Genomic DNA, 20,087 nt, shown 5'->3' with positions numbered 1-20,087 from the left:
TCATGTCTCCAATCCTGTTTCAGAAACCGGTCCTTGGAGAGTTGATCCAGATACCTACTGCCTGGACAGTTCCAAACAGAATACAAAATTCTTACTTGTAATGGATGTCCCGTGTAATTAGAGTGGCGTATGTAAGAGTATGACTCAGAGTTCTGCTTTCTGATTCATCTAACAGCGAAAAGAAAATCTAGGCAGGGCAGAAAATCCAAGAGGGGTTTGTGTGTGACTTGTGATTTCTAATTTCGCCTCTATATGTTCTATGGCCCCTGTGTCCCTGAATTGGCTTCACAGTTCTTCTGAAATCACAGAATCACAGAATTGTATAGGTTGGAAAAGACCTTTAAGATCATTGAGTCCAACCGTTAACCTATCACTACCAAGACCACCACTACACCATGTCTGTAAGCACCTCATCCAAACGTCTTTTAAATACCTCCAGGGATGGCGACTCAACCACTTCCCTGGGCAGCCTGTTCCAGTGCTTGATAACCCTTTCAGTGAAGTACAATTTCCTAATATCCAGTCTAAACCTCCCCTGGCGCAACTTGAGGCCATTTCCTCTTGTCCTATCACTCGTTACCTGGGAGAAGAGACTGACCCCCACATCTCTACAACCTCCTTTCAGGTAGCTTGTACAATGCAAAGTTGTCCTTTACAAAACAAAGATACATTTTAAAGAGCTGCATTGGTCTCCTATCCTAAAACTAGGTACTTTAAAGGCAACTGATGACAGGGAAAATAAGGCGGGGGGTGGGCGGGGAAGTGCAGTAGCTGTCTTAAACCAATAGCCAGTAGATCTAATACTTAACTTTGTTTCTAGGATGGGTTTTGCGGTTTGTCTCACAGGTGTGGTAGGATGGATCAGAACTTTTGCCAAAGGCAATGTATGAACTGAAATCAAGGGCTAATGAATGTAATGGTTGCTTACCTTACTACTGTACCTATTATTGGTCTAAAGAGTCCAGAAGAGAGGTAAATGAGGAGAGAATACTGTGTTAAATCTTTAAAACAACAACAAAACCCCCCACCCTGAACAAACAAAAAAAACCAAACAGAAAAAAATGCCCCACCCTTTGCAACAAAGGAGAGAAGAAAGCTCACTTGTAAGTTAGAACATATACCTAGCATTAAGTTGCAGCATGTGGAAATAGGGAGAGGATAATGCCGTAGCAAACGCATCATGCAGCTGGACATGTGCTGTGGGTAACGTGACTGGAGGAAGACAAACATAAACACTGTTTGGGGCACGTCTTGGCGAAGAAGTGGCAGCTAGGTAAGGTGTTTAGTCGAGGCATTCGCAGGGCACGAAGGACTCCTTGGTCAACGTGTCGGGTGTGAGGACAGTAATACACACTTACCCTTTTCATACCTGTATTTGCTTCCCTCTGAAAACGGTTTGGTCCTGTGAGCCTTAAATTAGGATTGTAAGGAGATACCAAATACTTGTTGAAACTTCAGTCGAGCTGCCTGTCTGCACGAATGATGCCGGTAGCAAATTAATGACTGTCTAACGAACATGAATCTCGCCTCATGGAAAACGTTCGCTTAGAAAGGGGGATTGCCTCTTTCACGAGAGCTCCTGTATCTGGGTTCGTTTTTGCGCCGGTGGCCGGTGCCCGCGGGGGCGGGGGGGTGCCGCGCGCTGGGCGGCGCCCAGTACCGCCCTACCCGCGCGGCTGGGCCGCTGCTTTCCCCGCCCCACCCCCCACCCCCCGCTCACGTGCGGTAGCGCCGTCAGGTGACTCGGGTCGTCTGACCGGGGCCATCCTACCTCGCTACCTTCCTGAGCCAATCGGCGCCGCGGAGCTTGATGCCAGCCAATCCGGGGAAAGCTGTGCCGTGTCGAGTTGGGTTGGACGAGCAGAAGGAGGCCCCGGGACGGGCGCTGGTGGCTGGAGGGCGGCAGGCTCGGTCGGACATGGCGCTGCAGTTCGGCGGGGCGAGCGCGGCGGGCACGGCTGAGGAGCCGGCGTTGGTGGGGGGCAGCTTCGGGGCTGCAGACTCGTTCCCCAAGGACTTCGGCTACGGGGAGGAGGAGGAGGAGGCGGAGCTGGAGGGAGGCCCAGGGCCCGGCGGGCCCGGCGGCGGCGCGGGCGGGCCCGGCGGCGGCGCGGGCGGGGCGGACTCCAAGCCGCGGATCCTGCTTATGGGGCTGCGGCGCAGCGGGAAGTCCTCCATCCAGAAGGTGAGGGGCAGCCGGCGGCTCCCCGCCTGCCGCGCTGCCTCGCCGGCGCCGAGCTTTCTCCGTTCTGTGTTGCTGTTTGGGCAATTTCTGCTTTTTAGTGTGGGCGCATGTGGCGAAGTTGGAGCGAAGGGAGGCTCCTGCTTAAAGACGCTTACTTCCCAGAATCGACTCCGATCATCTGCCCTAGAGAGGAAAGTTGTGTGGCATAGGTTGTAGCCTCTGTAGTTGTTTACTTTAACGTTTCAGAAATAAAAAGTGAAGATACTGATGTGAAATTTATCATGAGGTGTTTTCTTGCGGATGTGAGAGCACCGACAGCGGTACAGGTGTGTGGTGTTTACTTCCGGTCAGAAGAAGGCTTGAGCTGTTGTTCTGCGGTTTGATCCTTTGAAGGAGACTTCTGCTTTTGTATGAGCAGCAGGGCAGCCTCTGGTTTCCTTTAGTACGCTAGACCAAGAGTCGCTGGTCGAGGAGGAAATAAAACGGTTACGGTGCCTTAGGTTCGTTGGTATCTTCGTGAAGTTGCTAGTGTTTCTTAATAAAAATAAGACAAAACTGACTGTTTTCATTTGCCACGTAGCTCAAGAGAAGTGTAGCGCTAAGAATGATCCTTGTTCCTCAGTGCAAGTTTTGTATTTGCGGTCCGTATTATGAAGTTTTTAGGTCATATTTTTATGGAAAGGTGTTACTAGTGAAATGTGGTGGTTCTCAAGCTGTAGACTTAGGGACCTCAAGCTTTCTTTAAATGCAAATGTGGAATCCTTCAGAGATTTCTGTAAAGGTTTTATGCAGAGAAGCTTTTTTTGGACATTGCAGTATAGCAGGTATGAATCTGCTTCTTTTAGCCATCTTATGCAGACTACTTGGTAATCCGTAGACTACTAGACCAATGGGTTCTAAACTGTAGTCTGAAGACTGCTATCTTTTGCTGTAGGCTTGCCTTTCTTTAGACAAGGTTTGCAAAAGGTACCGTCTCTGTTAGTGAGAATTTTTTTCCATTGGGCTATTCTGAAATACAGTGGCAGAGTGGGCTGTCATTGCTTTTCAGTCTTTCTAGTTATTCCCCATTATTTAGGCCTAATGCCTCCACGGTATGTGCAAATGCAGTGATTGCACTGAAAGTCTTTTTCTAAGTCTTTAGTCATGTGAACGGCACTCATTGTAGACTCTCGTTAGAGATCTTACTGTATTATCCACAGCTGAAAAAAGTGAACCCTAAAAGCTAGAGGGAAGCAGTAACTCCAAACTGCAGCTAGATTTTAAGACTTTACAAGTCACTTTATAGATGTAGCTTTTGTACTTTTTTCTTTTTTCCCTAAATGACCAAGGTTGGTAGCATCAGTTCTCTGAAGACCCATTCAAGTAGTTGTACAGGAAAGGAGCGGTGTGATGTTGAGTATACAATAAGAGGACACAGAATTTATCTTTTGCCTATCAGTTGCCAATCTGGCTTGGGAATTAGAAGCTGTGGTTCTGTTACCTAGGAGCTCATTGTGCTGCTGCCTGAGCAAACTAACTGTGGCAATAATTTGACACTCTCGGAGTATCAAGAAGTTTCTCTTCAACAGCGTCCCTGCTCTTAGATCTGTCTAGTCCAAAAGTGGTCATAACCAGACCTGACCCTTCTGCATGGACACTACTTGTTGATCACCTTGCCAGAGAGTAGGGGTATGCGTGATAAACACTGTATCAGGGAAAAGTATTGGCTTTGTGGGGATCTAGAAATTTGTGTGTAAAGCATGAATTATGAAACCATTCCAGCCTTCTACTGAGAGCAATATTCACAGGAGGTCTCTCATAAAAGAAAAAACAGTGTTGCTGGGGAGGAACTCTTTTTTCCTTTGGACAATTGGATTTTCCATACTTGTATAACCTGTGAATGTTCAGTAGCAAATTGAGGTTAGAAGATTTTGGGAATGTGGTGATTGCTTCAGTTTATAAAACAAATTTTTGTACAGACTTATGACTGGTGTAACTGGACTTACTGTACTGTCCTTATGTAATAGGAACCTGGAAAGAGTTCAAACAGAGTACCTGATTTTGGGGTTGGGGGGGGGGGGAGCGGGTGGCATGGGGGGGGTGGTGTCATGGTCACCAGACTTGCTGCTCTGCCTGCATAAGATTAGCATAAATATATTACTGGGGGAGGAATTTGTGTGTGTGGTGGAATCTAAAGCAGCAGCAGCTTGTTTGGAGCTGCTGTAAACCTTTCATTTATACCCATTTTTCTTTAAAGGTGTTAAATGAATTGAATTAGGGGAGTGGGGAGTCAGAGCCAGCTGTCTGTCATGCTTCTATAGCACGCTCTAATACTTAGAAAATCTTACAGCAAGATATAATGTAGTGCTCTTAATAACTAGTGAATTTCTTTAAAAACTTTGTCTGTCTTGTCTTCCTTTTGCTGTACTTACCCTCTTCCCTTGTCAGCCCATACCCCCCAAATCTCTCCTTGGGAAAAAAAGACAGCTACTACTTCTGAGACCATCTCATTCATTGTAGCAGCTTAAGAAATCCACAAAATTAAAGCAAAGATTCTGGAAAGCATGAAAATGACAAAACGGTTGTATGTCTTACTGCTGTTAGGGAATCCTTTGGAAGTTAATTTTCATTGTTACCTGTGAAGCAGCTGTTTGCTTCCAATTAGTAGATTCTCAACACCATCTTGCAATACCGTACCTTTTCTCTCTCTTTTCAGGGACTTCCTTCCATCTGCCCATGCAAGTTCCTTTCTGGACATCAGGGCAATAGAAATAGTCTAATATTACCTCAAGAAAAAAAGAGGTTTACTATGACTGGAAAAAAAAAATGGAGTTTGAAAACCCATTCTGCATTTGGACTTATAGGTAAAGGTGCCTATTTTTATGTGCAGAATGATCCTTTGCTGCAGTGGGGAGACTGGTTGTTTATGAAGGGCAAATTGCCTGCTTTGGCTGTACAGACTTCATAATGAAGGCATGCTTCATAACGGCTTGGGACAACTCCCAGTGAAGGGTTCTTCCTTTCGGGTTACTTGCACTGTGAAGATTCTTAGAAAAGCTCTGGCTCCAGTTGTTGTTTCCCTTCTGAGGAAAAGGATGTAGATTTCTCAGATATAAACCAGTTATTCATGTTTGCAGACAAAGTGTCAAGAAAAGGGAAACTATCCTAGTTTTGTTACTTTCTCAGCAACTTGCAATTCCTGTGTTAGATATTCTTCTTGCAGTTTATAGCTGGTGTTACAATGTACCCGATAAGGTGTCTTGCAGTGGCAGGTTATATTTGATCATAAGCTGTTGTAGTAGGGATGTTGTGGAAGTCATGCTTGTCGCTTGATGTATAGGATTATTGCTTGGTGGTCTGGGAAATCTTTGTTTGTATGGATCAGGTCAACATTTGAGCCTGAAGTGAAATTCCGAATATGGCCGTTCTCTGATTTGTAAAACAAACAAACACACACCTGCTTCCCTGGGGAGTCCATTCAAAGTTTAAGGTAGTGGGAATGAACGTGTTGGACAAATTCAGCTTGTGATCCAAGGAAGGGTAACTACTTGAAAATTGACACAGACATTGTGAGTTTAAAAGAAAAAAAAAAAAGAGAAAAGGGCAGTCGAAAAACATGGAGGCAGTTCAGAAATACTGCATCAGGAGTGCAGCTTAACTGCAGCAATTCAAAAATAAAACTAAGTGCCGCTGTAGAGAAGTTATTGTAGAGAAAAGGTTGACATGTCAGGAAATTTTAAAAAATCCTGAAAACTCAGAGATCGCGGCAGGTCAGATGTGAATGGGAAATTCAGAGGGGAAAAAAAATAAATCTTAAAAAGTATACTGCTAAGAGTGCTCACGCTGACAGTGAAATGTTCTTAAAATACAGTAAAAGCAGGAAGCCTGCCAGGAAGTCCATGAGACCGTTGTATGTTGGAGGTGTAAAGGGAACACTTGGGAATGATAAAAGCCATAGCGAGGAAACTCAGCAGATTCTTAGAATTTTACTAGCTTTGTCTGCTCTGCCTGCGTATGCCTAGTCAAAATTGCTTGGCATTAGTGTTCGCTGCGTGCTTCCAATCAGATGCTTCCACAGCCTTTTTATTTGCTTTATTGAAGCTGGGTAAAGTGAGTAAGAGTGGGGGTGGATGCTAGACGATAGAAACGGAGTTTGATCAAAGCTGTGTCCTGGTTCCCCTATTAGTGTAAAAAACAGATGGGGAACATCAATCCAATGAAACGTGCTGCTTTGGGAAGGAGGGGAAAGGGGGATGATGGCATTGCTTCTCAGAGACTCATCTGCTTTAAACTGGATTCACTAATTCTGTCCTACTCCCTGTGGGAGATGCTGAGTTCCAAAGAAGGAACATTGATTTCAGAATGCTTTAAAACTGTGCTGCAAACCCTGAGGAATTTCTAGTCCTTGCAATACAGCCACTACGTATCTAGAACTGTTCTTACTTTTCCATACAAATGTCCTGCTGTTTGGATCCTGGCTTCCTCAAATGTTTGCCTTGAGGAACTGAATTTTTTTCCCTTGGTCTTAAAAATCTAGGCTGACGTACTACTTTGAACCTCACCGAACAATCCGTTAACTATGCTGGGTGTGGAGTTGTTTGTCTTGCAGTGTTTTTGACAGAGATTGTTGCACTACATCTCTTTAATGGATGACTTCCGTAACTGTGTGAAACAAGGAAAAAAAAAATTACCAAGTGCTATATAGGGAACATCTTTCTTTTTGCAGTCCTGGTGTTCGACCACCTTGCGTTTGTAGTAACTTTTGTAATAGACGGCTGATTTGCTTTAGCGCAATGTTCGCTGTTGAAACTGACTGCTTTTGCTACAGATTGCTTTGCTGTGGGGTTATATGCTAGTTCTGTTTGCTCAGGGAAGGGCTAAAATCCCAGCGGGGCTTTTTGAGTACGAGCAACGAGCATGTTTTTCATCACTGCAGCTGAACCATTTACCAACTAGTGTGAAAGCTTTCGTAGTTTCTTTAGGGTACTTGAAAGGAGATGGTCAGCAAACATAATTCAGTTGTTAATAGATGACAAACTACCTAGCTATTCGGGTCTCTAAAACTGAGATGTTATTTTTGTACATTTTTATTGTAGTTTAGGAACAGTCTGATTATATTGTGTCGTAATACTTGACACCAGACTAAAAGCAAAGTTTTCTTTAGGAATTTCGAAGACTGGAAAGGAACAGTTCTTAAAAGCTTGCAGTCGCTTAATTAACACGCTGGCGTTATACCAGACCTGAATTGGCTAATATAGCAGAATTTGAAAATACTGTGTTAGACTTGCAAGGAAGAAAGAGTAATTGGGATGTCTGCGTCTTCAGGCAGTAGTGATATTTAGACTTGTGAAAATGTTTAACTGTATTCGGTTGCTTGGTTCTGGTTGAGGGTAGGTTATTTCCTTAGCTGATGCAGGAAGCTGTCTATTTACCAAAAGGAAACTGTACACTTTAGAATGGACAAACCTATTAGTAAGATTCGAGTCACAGAACTTTTACCAATCTCTTCTAATAAGATAAAGTCGAGACTATTATTTGTGTTCTCTTAACAGGTGGTGTTTCACAAAATGTCTCCCAATGAGACTCTGTTCTTGGAAAGTACGAACAAGATCTACAAAGATGATATTTCCAACAGTTCATTTGTGAATTTCCAAATATGGGATTTTCCTGGACAGATGGACTTTTTTGATCCAACATTTGATTATGAGATGATCTTCAGAGGAACAGGTGCTCTAATATATGTTATTGATGCCCAGGTAAATACAAATCACTAAGAATCACAAGGGAGTTTTCTTTTTGCTTTGTGTGTGAGAGGAATGGTCGAGAAGCTAATAATTTATTGTATAAATAATAATTTATTATTTATAATAATTTTTAGATAAGTTTGTAAAACATCTGTTATGTATGAAAGGATGTATTGGTAATCAAACTTTTGGTGTGTGGTTTTTAGTTTTGTGAAGTGACTGGAACATACGCTCCCGGCGGAGAGAGTGGAAAGGGGCGAGTACTCTGAACTTACCTTTTCTACAATAATAGTGAGAACCTGCTGTACTAGATGGTCTGAATTATCCCTTCCCTCTGCTGTTGACTGCTGTGGAGTTCATTTAGTAACAGCACGCTTCTGACCTCAGTTTCAAGTACTGGTACTATTGAGTATCTGGTAGCTTTTAATTAACTTAGGAATTGCACCGCGGGAGATTACCTGGCTATTAGGACCGTCTTGGAGATCGCTGCTGCCTTTTGCTGGAGTTGAAGTGTAACCTGTTTTTTGCTCTGAAGCCTAGTTCTGTGTAGCTGAGCCTTGTATAGCTAATGCAACTTAATTTATATAACGGAATCTAAGCTACTTGGATTTCTGACACTCCAAGGTATTCTCTTGTCCCATACTTCTGTTTAGTTACAGAAGTGAAGTGAAGTGAGGCTCTTGCACTGAAATATTTTGTCCTTGTGCAGAATGGAATAGTTATCAGAGATAAAGCCTTGTCACTCATTCCTGCTAAAACTGATTTACAGGATGACTACATGGAAGCTTTAACAAGACTCCACATTACAGTTTCAAAAGCCTACAAGGTCAACCCGGAAATGAACTTTGAAGTTTTTATTCATAAAGTTGATGGTTTATCGGATGACCATAAAATAGAAACTCAGAGGGATATTCATCAGAGGGCTAATGATGACCTTACAGATGCTGGGCTTGAAAAACTTCACCTTAGGTGAGTTAAAGATTCTGGCGTATGTGATTCTACTGTTGCTGATACGCATACATACTAACAGCTTTTAGATGTAATAGTGGATGGACCGGAGCGAGACCTTGTTAGTTTCTTAATATTGCACAGACTCTTGTTATAAAATACACCGCTGAATTTATGGCCAAGCCTCAGATGTTAGGCTGACTAAAATAAGGCAGGCTACTGTATCAGATTCCAATCAACAGATTTATTCATAAACTCGCTGGTAATTCAAGGTCTTTCTGCATACTTTTCATTCAGTATAACAGGTTGAATTTGAACACGTGGCCTGGAGGGGCACGGGCAGAGGAAGGAGAGGGGAAGCTGCCTGCCTTCTAGTCCTGGCTAGCACTGACTTTTCAGCATGATTGGTTTTAAAAGCTGTCTCTTACCTGATATTTGGCTCGCTTTTAAGGTGTCTTCCACTGACACCTTTAAAATGAGCTATCTTTTCTCTGGTTTCACTGCTATTTTGATTCTCATGGAGCCTTTAAGTATTGCCAGTATCTCTTGGTGTTAGTGTGATCAAAGTGGAAGGCCAGGAACAGGACTTGAAGAAATCTAGTCAAGCAGTTAACACCTTTGTGATAAACATTCCGTAGGCTAAGTGTGTTGTGAAAGCATGTTCAAATTTTTCCTTCTGTTCTCCCATTTCCTGGGGGCAGGGGAAGTCTGTTTCATGTTTACTCCAGTTGCTCAGAAATTAGGTTCTTGGTACAGAGGCCAGGTATATTTGTGATAACGGCATCCCAGCTAAATCATCAGGCCTGAATGTTAGAAAACGTAGCTTTAACGTTTCTATTGCAGTTCTGAAATACTCTTGAATCTTTGTTCTTTTTTCTTCCTTTTCCCCTCCCTCCTCATCTCAGCTTTTATTTGACCAGTATCTATGACCATTCAATATTTGAAGCCTTCAGTAAAGTGGTACAGAAGCTCATTCCGCAACTGCCAACGTTGGAAAATCTACTAAATATCTTTATATCAGTAAGTGTTAATCTAACAGAACTTTGTGTAAAATACACGGAATGGTAAGGCAAGTCCTCCTGCTAAGGAACGCTGGCTAGATCTGCCCTTGGGAGATTCGGGTGGCGCTCATGTTGGTGTACTCTGCTGGCCTGGTTGTCTGCATTAGAAGTTCTTTACCACAGCTAAATTGTATTGGTGCGTGCTTTGTGCGGGTTTCTCTAAATACTGACAAAGCATAGTTTGGCTGGTTATAACTGTTGATATGGAAATTTTCTGCCAGCGCAATATACTGATTAGTCTGCTAAGGCACTTAGTAGTCTAATGTAGCTGTACTGGCAAGAGACTTTTTTCATAATATGAACTTGGCCTTGAACTAAACTGTCTATTTCATGTGGCCTGTGAGACTTTCGCCCTTCTTCTTTTAGTGTTTGTGTTTCTTGTAGAATTTGTGATATTGAAATTTGCTGCTGCGTACTTTAAATCAAATAAAATATCACCCTAGAGACAAGGCTGAAGTAGCCTGTCTCATTTAAGTTATGTCTGTGAGGCTGTTGCAGGCATGTGGACAACATGCAAAAAACCAGTTGCGATTGAGAGGAGCTGTGCGGGTCAGATGTGTCGCCCCATGCTACTGTATAATGCTTGTTTCCAGTGTTGGTAGAGGACTGGCTGTGATGACCTGGCCCAGTGGATAAAGGGCACGTTAATGCTCACCCTGCTCAGTGCCATGAGGGTATGGAGCGTGACCCTGATGCTAAATGGATCGTCTGGATATCCTCAGGACACTGCCTTGGGTATTCAGACTAGCTAGGAAGAAGCGATAAGGAATGCTTCTGGTGCATAAATAGAAATTAAGCTTTGCCAGAAATCCATAGTGTATATGTGGTAACTTGCTTAACAGCAGAAGGCTTCTGAACTTAGTATGAGCATGTGCGCTTTCCTAAAGTGCTCAGTTACAAATGGGACGGTACAATTGGCTTGGTGCTTTTTCATACCGATAACTGCCATCATGTGATACTCTTCATGGAGTCATAAGTTTAGAAGCTGACTTTATTTGCTCTGCATATTAAACTACATGGCAACTGCATCACACAGAAACCGAACTGCCAAGATACTAGAAGTGTAAAATTTAAGTGTCAGCATACTACTTTGAAGTAACTTGTCTCTAAGCCTGCTCCATCGGGTGGATGTGAATGTGTGGCTCTTCTGGAGTTAATAGAACCACAGAAGAGGAAAACTGCTGAATTTGGGTTCTGGAAGCATAGTAAAATGTAACCATAATTATGATCTGGTAAATAATAAACTAAAAAGAATTCTAACCGAGTCCCTAGCTTTATTTTGTCAACTAGAAGGTGATGTTGATATGTACTATGGCAACAAGGGTATTGTATTTATAAACTTTATGCTCTAAATCTTGATTCTGTCTTAAGCCTCTAAACTGGTTATGTTTTAAACCATTTCCTGCTATTAAAAATGTGAAAGTGTATGAATACTACTTGAGATTTTAAAAATGCAGTTATTTTAAAAATTCATCCAAATTCTTTCTCTTTCTGAAGAATTCCGGCATTGAAAAAGCTTTTCTCTTCGATGTAGTCAGCAAAATCTACATTGCAACAGACAGTTCCCCTGTGGACATGCAGTCATATGAGTTGTGCTGTGACATGATTGATGTAGTGATAGATGTTTCCTGTATATATGGGTAAGTGATGAATACTCTTAGGAAAAAAGTCCTTAAAAGTTGTAGAATAGGTTGAAAACTGTGCAAGTGGTGCTGGCTTTGTCATCCAGCAAGATGCTATCAAGATTGGTCTGTAGAGCACATTGGTTCTGTGGGTAACTAGAATAAAGCCAAATGATTTGGCAGCTGGATTGAGCGTTTGTACTCAGTTTGTATCCCTCCACTCATGGCCTTAGACAGCCATCTGACATTTGTAAAAGTGTTTCATGTAAAATACGAATACTGCTGTGTCTTGTTTGGCATGGTGGGCGCAAGTATGTTAAAACCTGCAAATAATTGGGGTCGATAGCATGCCACAGCTCGTAATGCGACGGCAAGTTACACTTGCTTTGAGACTTGCCCGCTATCTGAACAGATACCTAGCTTTTGCGAGGTCAGCTCGGGTCTCACTGATTTTCTCTGAGGGTTGCATATAGTGCCTGTTTCTCACAGTTTTTGGCTGAATTATACTTCACAACGGATTTTTGAAGTGGCTCTGGAGAAGCGGTAACTTTATTTTAGAACTGTGGTTGTAGCCTGGAAAATACAGTGCTGCCAAGAAGTACCGCAACATTGAATGGTCTGTCTCCTGATGGGTCAACCCAGGGCTGTGTAACTGTTTGTTTGGGGTTTTTCTCATCAGTGAGTGCATAAAGTAGCTTGCGATACATCTTTTGCTTCTACAGTAATTTAACTAACACTAATAACTTGCAGATAGAAAGCAGCATCCTAATCTTTTCTTGTACATGCAGGCTGGTTTAGCTTAAGACCAAAAAGTGTCCTGCTCCCTGTTCTACTCCCCGCCCACCCCCCAGCCTCACTAAGGAAGCCTTTCTATTAATTTACCAAAAGTAATTTTGCCGAGATGTCACTCCATTGACGTTTCTGCGTAGAAGTCCTGCATTAGAATCTTCAAAACAATCACTTGATACCTTACTGCGGCACTGTAAACTCAGTGAGACAGTGAGTAGCAGTGACTCCTTGGTTTGAAGGTAAACTATGCTATAATTAATGTACTATACTACCTCCATTAGGAATGCTCAGCTGTAAGCTGAAAACAGTATTGACTAAACAGCCACAGCTCTTAGTTTGATATCAAAAGAATGCATGCTGATAGCTTGCTCTTAACTGCTCATCTAAGATAGACAGTATCTAGTGAAGGCCTCTACTCTGTTTAGGCCTAGCTTTCCTGAGAAACTTAAGGTGTGATAATGGTCTTGCGATAGTATGAAGACCTGCATTGCAGGTTATTTACTTGCGTACTGTTCAGTACGAGTAATACTCTTCTAACTGCATTTAACAGGTGTTTGTCTTGAAGTTACATACGCATGCCTACTAGCTTATGTCTCGGGTTAACTCGTTCTTTCTTAGGTTAAAGGAAGATGGCACTGGAAGTGCTTATGATAAAGAGTCAATGGCAATTATCAAGCTCAATAACACAACGGTCCTGTACTTAAAAGAAGTAACAAAGTTTTTGGCATTAGTTTGCATTCTTAGAGAAGAGAGTTTTGAGCGCAAAGGTAAGGACTTCCCCTCATTGAACAGCTTTTATCTAATGTTTTTTATCAACTATAAAATATTAATATGACTTCACAAGTCACCTTGATTTTTGTGTAACTAAAATTGTTTCACTTCTTCTGGGAGGAATTTTCTCCTTTCCTAGAGATAATAGGTATAAAGAGGTCTTATTTTTATTCTTGTGAATCATCGCTTTAATCACTGTCCTGCTGAAATGACTTGTGTAGCTAATGTGGCCTGTGTCACTACCATCTGCTGTAGCTGAATCAGTAGAATGGAGTAATACTTACGATGTTCTGCTGGCAGCTGCTGTATCGTGAAGAGCCATATTCTCTACCACGTGTCGCACTGATGTGATTTTTTTAATGTATGACTGAAGAAATCAACAGTGGTAGGCTAGTACAGTATGTGGTAGGAACTTAAAACAAAGTGTTTAATGCATTGCAGGTCTAACCAACTAAAGAATTCCTTGGACCTGTAGGACATGATGGTATGAATGGTCTTGCATGTGTTAAGGGCAGAAATGACAGTGTAGGCCCTAATTTCAAAGTGTTTGACTTAAATGGTGACAGTACTTACCGTGGCATTTTAAAAAGAGAAAAAGCAGATGTGTTCTTTTAATAACTGTACTGTATTTGAGCTCAAAGTTTTTCTCACCACAGTTAGGATATATATCAATGACGTAAAGTGGAAGATAACATTCAAGTGATGGTCATGCTGTACTAGCATGTTTTTGGGGGGGTAGAGTCATGTGTTGTCCCCTCACATGCTGTTTAATTATGAATATACACCTTGCATTCCAAATGAGTACCTTTTTTTTCTAAAAACTGAGATAGTCTAAATAAATACTGGCATCAGTAAAACTTTGTTAAATCTTCTGAATCCAAATTCATACTAAAATAAGTAGCGAAATAGCTGTTGGTTAAATAAAACATTTTATATTTGTTTTGAAGCTCTGTTGATTACATAAATGTGCCAAGCTGAGCACAGTTTTTCCTCTCCCCTCCCCCTCCTTCTTGACAGGTCTGATAGACTACAATTTTCATTGCTTCCGCAAAGCCATTCATGAAGTCTTTGAAGTAGGTGTTGCGTCCCACAGAATCTGCAACCATCAATCAAGCACCTCAAATATGAAAGCAGTGACTCACAATGGCACACCTAGGAATGCAGTCTAGAGGAGAACTAAAGATGTTGGATAGACTTGTCAGCTCTTCACTCCAAAGTTTTGTGGAACAAGAGAAGAGTAGTCTGAAAGCCTGAAGTACGTTTCACAGAAGAGTGGTGCTAACTGTGGAACAGCAGCTTGTAACTCATGTTGGACAACTGAAACTACTGTAAAAATACTTTGAGGCCAGTGGAGTTAGAAATGCCAGTTTGAAACCAGCTTTATTGCAAGTGCAGTGGTTTTTCAGTTTGGAGTCCTATTTTAACAGTCTCTCTCTGACTGATTGCCCAGTCAAAACTTACAAATAATTGAGTTTTGCGTGAAACACTGAATAGTCACTTGCTCAACTTTTTTTTTAAATTAATCTGTAGAATATCCATCTTTGCTTAAGTTTACCCTTTTGTCATGAAAGAAAAAAAAAAAAACCAAAAGTTGTTCTTATTTAGGCTTGTGAAACTCAGGCTTTTTGTTTGGTGAGACGGGTCTCACAAATCATTCCATAAAGTAGTTCTTGCTCTTGCTGGTGTGCTCAGAGTATTCTCATGAATTCTGTACTTGTTAAGTGGATGCAAGGTAGAGCTCTGTTCTAGTGATTCTGTGTTTGTTTGGAGAGCTGACATGGAGCTTCATTTTTAAGAGATCGTGATATTTTGCTTTCAGACAGCGCTTCTTGGTATGCCCCCTTTGATGGAAGGGAAGTATTAAAACCAGAAATAAACTACCTGCTCTCTTTTGCAAAAACATGGATGTCATAAATCTGTGTGATTAATCCTATGCACAAAACAACTGCATGGCTAACTAAACTGAAACGTCTGCCATCTGTTGGAATAAAGCAACCACTTTCCGCTATTCCCAAGCAAAGAAATGACAAAGTTACTGACTTTTAATGGTGGATCTCTCTCTACCCTCTGACTGATAATCAAGACAATTCCTAGGAAAATGTCTGAGGGTGTTATCCTTGCATGGCAATTAAGTATCAGTGTGCCACAACCTACTAATAATACTGGACATTGAAAGTGCATTGATTCTATACTGTGGCAAACACCTTCTTGTTTGTCGCCATGCAATCTGAGTAGAATAGGTTTTTTTCTGATTTTGTGAATGCTGGCTGTCATGCTATGGGAAGTATATCTGAATTGTTTTAATCTAATTTATTGGTATTATTACTGCAGATGTCATACTGTACATCAGCCTTGCTATGCAGTAAGCCCAGCTACTGGCCCGTAAAGATCTTGCCTCTTTTGACCTGTCCCTATGTGCGTATAGGTGTTGCGAAGCCACTGGACCAACTGACTATACAAGTGCCACTATAAAAGTTTCTGCAAGAAGATCTGTAACTGTAAGCGATCTCTGCAACTGATGTATTTATGTGGTCAGAAATAACCACAGGATTGCTTCTGTGCTTATAGAATGGATTTTCATTGAACTATGTAAAAATTAATATACATGCATTAACATTAGGGTATATGCACATACTGTGTAAATGTTTTTCCTTTGTTTTAAAGATGTTGTATGATACTAAATACATAAAGGATCTGCTCTGAAAGTTACCACAGTCAGCCCGAGACTTGGGAATTCAAGTACTCTAGTTCAGTTCTCTTAATAGCAGTTGTAGTTCTGAACCTAGGCTGAGCCCCTCTTTGGTAATGGAACTGCAGGGTTTTTTTAAGGAAGTGCTGAGGGCTTGTAAGATTGGGTTTTGTAGCTTGCAAGCTCTATCACAGTGTTCTAGTACTCACGGTGAGAGGAGGAGTAATTGGCAAGATCACAGGAAGGAAGAAATTCCCATTTGTGCAGTGAGTTTTCTGTGTTCTAAGTAGACGTGTATGTTCCTCTCTTTGTCTTCACTCTCTACGTGATTTTGTGCTAATAAAATGAAAAAAGGTCAAACTGTAACACTATTGTTTCTGTGGGAGGGTGAGACACTTCTACAAAAGTCTATAAAGGCCTATATGGTTAAGCAAATTTTAAACAGCCATGTTATCTTCACAGTATTTTTAAAAGAAGTTAAACACCACCTTCCCATGTGAGGCTTTAAAAATTTTAGTCAACCTTAGCTTTCCTTTATTGAGAGCTGACTCCAAACTGAATACTCAGTTTTCAGAAGATGACTCTAGACTTTAAAGGCATATAAATGATGAAGTGACTTGTTCTCTTCTTTTGATTAATGGTGAGCCTTAGGCTGCGCCCTGAAATTCTGCCTTCTGGTGTGCATGTTGTGGTGGTTTTTTGTTTTGTGGAGGTTTTTTTGTTTGTTTTGTGGGGTTTTTTTTGTCAGCATTACCTTACTCTTGAATGGTTGCATTTACTAAAGGTTAATGGTAACATCTCAAAATGGAACACTGATCATTTTCACTATTACCTGAACAATATTAGCTTTAAAAGTTAAATTTGTCTCTAGTAAGGAGCACAGTATTTCTTTAGTTTACTAGAACTAGCCTTAATCAATTTAAGGCAGATGCTGCTATTCAAGTAGAGTGTTATTTAACCTGTTGCTGCTTTAGCGAGGCAGTTTTCAGCTTCTGCTGAAATCTTTATGCAGCCCGGGAGGGGGAAGGATAAGGAATTATGCTTTATTTTCTCCCTTGTGCAGGGATCTGTCTTGCCCTTTCTCTGCTGCCCTGCTGCAGGGAGAGATCCTATTAGAGATAAGGGAAGGCAATATCACAGTCTCTCCAATAAAAGGACCGAAATTGTAAAGACCATCAACTAGTGCTTCACGTTTCTGCCTGTTCCACCCCCCCCCGAACCTGTAGTGGTACAGATGCTCTGCAGTCTTTTTTGCAAACAACTGAGGATGTGTGTTTCTAAGAAGAAAAAAGGTGCAGACAGGGGAGTGCGTGGGGGGAAAGGTGACTGGCCTGCAGGGAGAAGGAATAAAACATCTTTCTGTTGAAGACTAAGGCAATCCCTTGCAAGATACCTTTCAAAGCTTTGAGGCGTCTGGCACCAGATGGTTGCTAATCACTGGCTAGGTTTCCGGTTGACAATCATGCCAGCTGTAGCACAGGAAAGGGAAGGAGGGAAAGGCCAAGCCTGGGAAGAGGAGGCAGAGTAATAAAAGATGGTGTCTATCTGCTGTCCTGAAGATTTAAATCCGCCTATCGTTTGGCTGGAAGAGCGAGTGGTCTTCCCTCCCCAAAAGCCACGCGTGACCGAATCACTCCGTATCTAATGGCCAGCAACTGTAAGCGTGGGGCTACGCGGAGCGGGTCTTGCCTTCACGCAGCAGGAAGGGAAGCGCGGGGAGAACGGTCGTCGCGTCGCGGCCTGCGGCGAACAGCCCTCCCTGCGAGGCGCCTCGTGCCCGCGCTGAGAAGAGTCGCTGAGGCGCCAATGGCGGCCGCTGTCAGAGCCCCCGCCCAGGAGCTGAGCGGGGCCGCGGCCGGGGCCGCGCCGGCCTGACGCGTCCGACGAGCGAGGCCGGAGCGCGGTCTACTTCCGCGGTGGCTGCCCCAGGCCACCGAATGGGGCGAAGGCGGCTGTCGCTCGTCTTCCGGACGGAGCGGGCGCTTTCCCGCCCGCTTCCGTTGTTTTCCGCGGCGGCGCGGCGGGGGGGAGCCCTGGCGCGGGCGAGGGCGACCCGGGCGCCGTCACTCCTCTGAGGGGAAACTTGCTCCCGTAGCCGCCGTCCGCGGGATCGCTGCGTGACGACCCGCGGCTTGGCGCGGATCAGCGCGCGCCGAGTTGCGGAAGGCTGGGAATGTTCCGTCCGGTGCTCGCAGCGGGGGATGTGAGGAGGGGCTTTGGGTCGGTCTGAGTGCGTGCCGCCTGACCCCTGCGTGCGTGGGGTCTTTTCTCGTTTACGAGAGGTTTTGCGTTCCCTTCATTGCGGAATAGCGGGTTTTTTTAGCTTTGAGTTCCTACTCGCGGTAGATGGCACTCTTGTAACATGTCTACAAGAAGATTTTTAAAAATGTTTCCTTTCCCAAAGCCATCTTCACTTTCTGTCTGAAGTTAGTCTTCCTTGGGACAAACATACATCCAGTTGCTGCTGCACAGTAGGACAAGTTCAGAGGCGTTCATACTTTTTCCTTGAAGACTGAATTGACTTTTAGAGCAGCAGAGGAAAACTGTCGTCTTTAAACTTTTCTGTTTTGTCAAGTGCTGTTGCTGTATCCCAGGTAAAGCGCTTTCTTTTATTTTTTCTTGCTTTACATTTCCACTGACTCCTGCTACTGTGCGTATGGCCATCTTCTCCCTTCCTTTCCTTTTCCCAATATGCCTTGCCTTCCCAGCACTGGTTTCTGCCCTGAGGGTTGGAAATAGGTAGCAGGAGAGAAGTATCCTTTAAAAAGGAGTTCTAGAGGTGCCTTTTCTGAATGCTGGAGTGTTTTTTGAGTCAACTTACATTTGGCAAAGTTCTCTTATATCGTCTGGATAAATAGGATTTTGTCCTCCTGTCAGTTTGTCCAAGTGCAGAGTAAATGTTTTTTGCCCGAGATCCACCATGTTAGGATTTTTTCCTTTGTGTTATGAACAGAGTATTTTTCCCATGTCTAGAACTATATTTCCTAATTTTCAATATGACTTTTCACCTCGTTTTTGCACCTACGTGATATCCTTTTTAATTTCAACATTTGTTCTCACCACGTGTGTGTAAATGGACCCTGTAGCGAATGAATGATTTAGATTGCTTAAGGAATCACCGTCAAAGATATTACCAAAAGTGATTTTGTTATGATGATGTTTGTAAAAGTGCGACTTAACAAAGTTCGATGGCAAGGTTCACTCTGTTAATTACTGCACAGAAGAAACATACGCAGGAAAACTGAGTTACACTTGAGTTAGAATGAGTCACAGAGGGACCGGGGATGCAAAAGGGTACGGAGAACCCTCCTGTTGAGTCACGAGGTTCTGAGTAGACCCCCTTGCTTTCTAAACTCCTGATGGAGCTTAGGTGCAGCTAAGTCTGATCTTAGTCTCAAACTTGGACAGTGGTTTATGTCTAAGGGATTATATATGCAAAATTTATCAATTCAGCATGCAATCAAAGTTACCAAGACAAAATCAAAGTTACCATACTGGAAGGTTATGCGCAGTATTGGTCGCTTACCAAAGATCTGCCGTTGGTAAAAGGTCTCTCTGCTTCGAGGAGCAACCTTGAGAGGTGTCCCAGCTCAAGGGGAGGTCACCGCCATGCAGCCATGATGAGTAGCAGGGAGAGCTCAAAGAAGGCTCCCTTAGGCTGTCATTTTTATAGATAAGGTGGTTGGCTCGTGGTCAAATTACATGCGATAGGAAAGACATGTGTGAGGCTCCTTGTACCCACAACTAACTTTGTTCCTTGCTAAATGAGTCTTGGAAAAGCCACCCGCTATTCATGTGTCAATCACATGATCGGTGTTCCAAGCTCATATGCATCGATGCTCACTGTGGCACTCGGCTTCTTTGTGGGTTCTCAGAGACCAGATCGGAACCGGAGGAGTTCTTGGCCCGGCCACGGCTCAGGCCTTTACCTCCTTTGGAGCCTGTGCCAAACTACTGCTAGTTTGGTGAAGAGGTCGAGTGCATCCATCACACTCCACCCCGTGACTACAGTCAATCCGCTTTATCGACTCATGAAGCGGTAGCACGGTTACCTCTTGCCTCTATGTCATAAATATGTGATGTATTGCAGATCAGTGGTAAGAGTCCAATTATTTGATAAGCTTAGTTTAAGTGTCCTAATTAATGTTAGTTATATACCATTTTACATACAGAATCAGTTGATTGTGTACATTTCATGTGCTGGATTGATGTAATTTGTTTCATTTTTTGCCAAACTTTGATATACAGAATGATTATAACCAATAAGCATGACAAGGTCAAAACTAACAAAACTACAAT

At 42.8% G+C, this 20,087-nt stretch overlaps 1 protein-coding gene across 1 annotated transcript; it reads left to right on the top strand.

The window, feature by feature from the left end:
* The first annotated feature begins 1,777 nt into the window (after positions 1-1,777).
* On the top strand, positions 1,778-16,530 carry RRAGC (Ras related GTP binding C). Its single transcript, XM_072885475.1, has 7 exons — positions 1,778-2,185; positions 7,717-7,920; positions 8,678-8,877; positions 9,762-9,876; positions 11,415-11,557; positions 12,947-13,095; positions 14,117-16,530. Exons 1-7 carry the CDS (start codon positions 1,811-1,813, stop codon positions 14,266-14,268), a joined length of 1,338 nt encoding a protein of 445 aa, XP_072741576.1. The 5' UTR covers positions 1,778-1,810; the 3' UTR covers positions 14,269-16,530.
* Positions 16,531-20,087: the final 3,557 nt, after the last annotated feature.

This window comes from Ciconia boyciana, chromosome 21 (genome assembly GCF_034638445.1).
Source record: "Ciconia boyciana chromosome 21, ASM3463844v1, whole genome shotgun sequence".
In the NCBI taxonomy this organism is placed as follows: Eukaryota; Metazoa; Chordata; class Aves; order Ciconiiformes; family Ciconiidae; genus Ciconia; species Ciconia boyciana.
Note: the sequence above shows the minus strand (reverse complement) of the source record. Positions and strands in the feature narration are given on the sequence as shown.

Excerpts from the sequence above, each read along its gene's own strand:
- RRAGC (XM_072885475.1), top strand. The coding sequence starts at position 1,811 with ATGCCAGCCAATCCGGGGAAAGCTGTGCCGTGTCGAGTTGGGTTGGAC. Across the intron at positions 9,877-11,414 it reads TACTAAATATCTTTATATCA|AATTCCGGCATTGAAAAAGC; the intron begins GTAAGTGTTAAT and ends CTCTTTCTGAAG. Across the intron at positions 11,558-12,946 it reads GATGTTTCCTGTATATATGG|GTTAAAGGAAGATGGCACTG; the intron begins GTAAGTGATGAA and ends GTTCTTTCTTAG.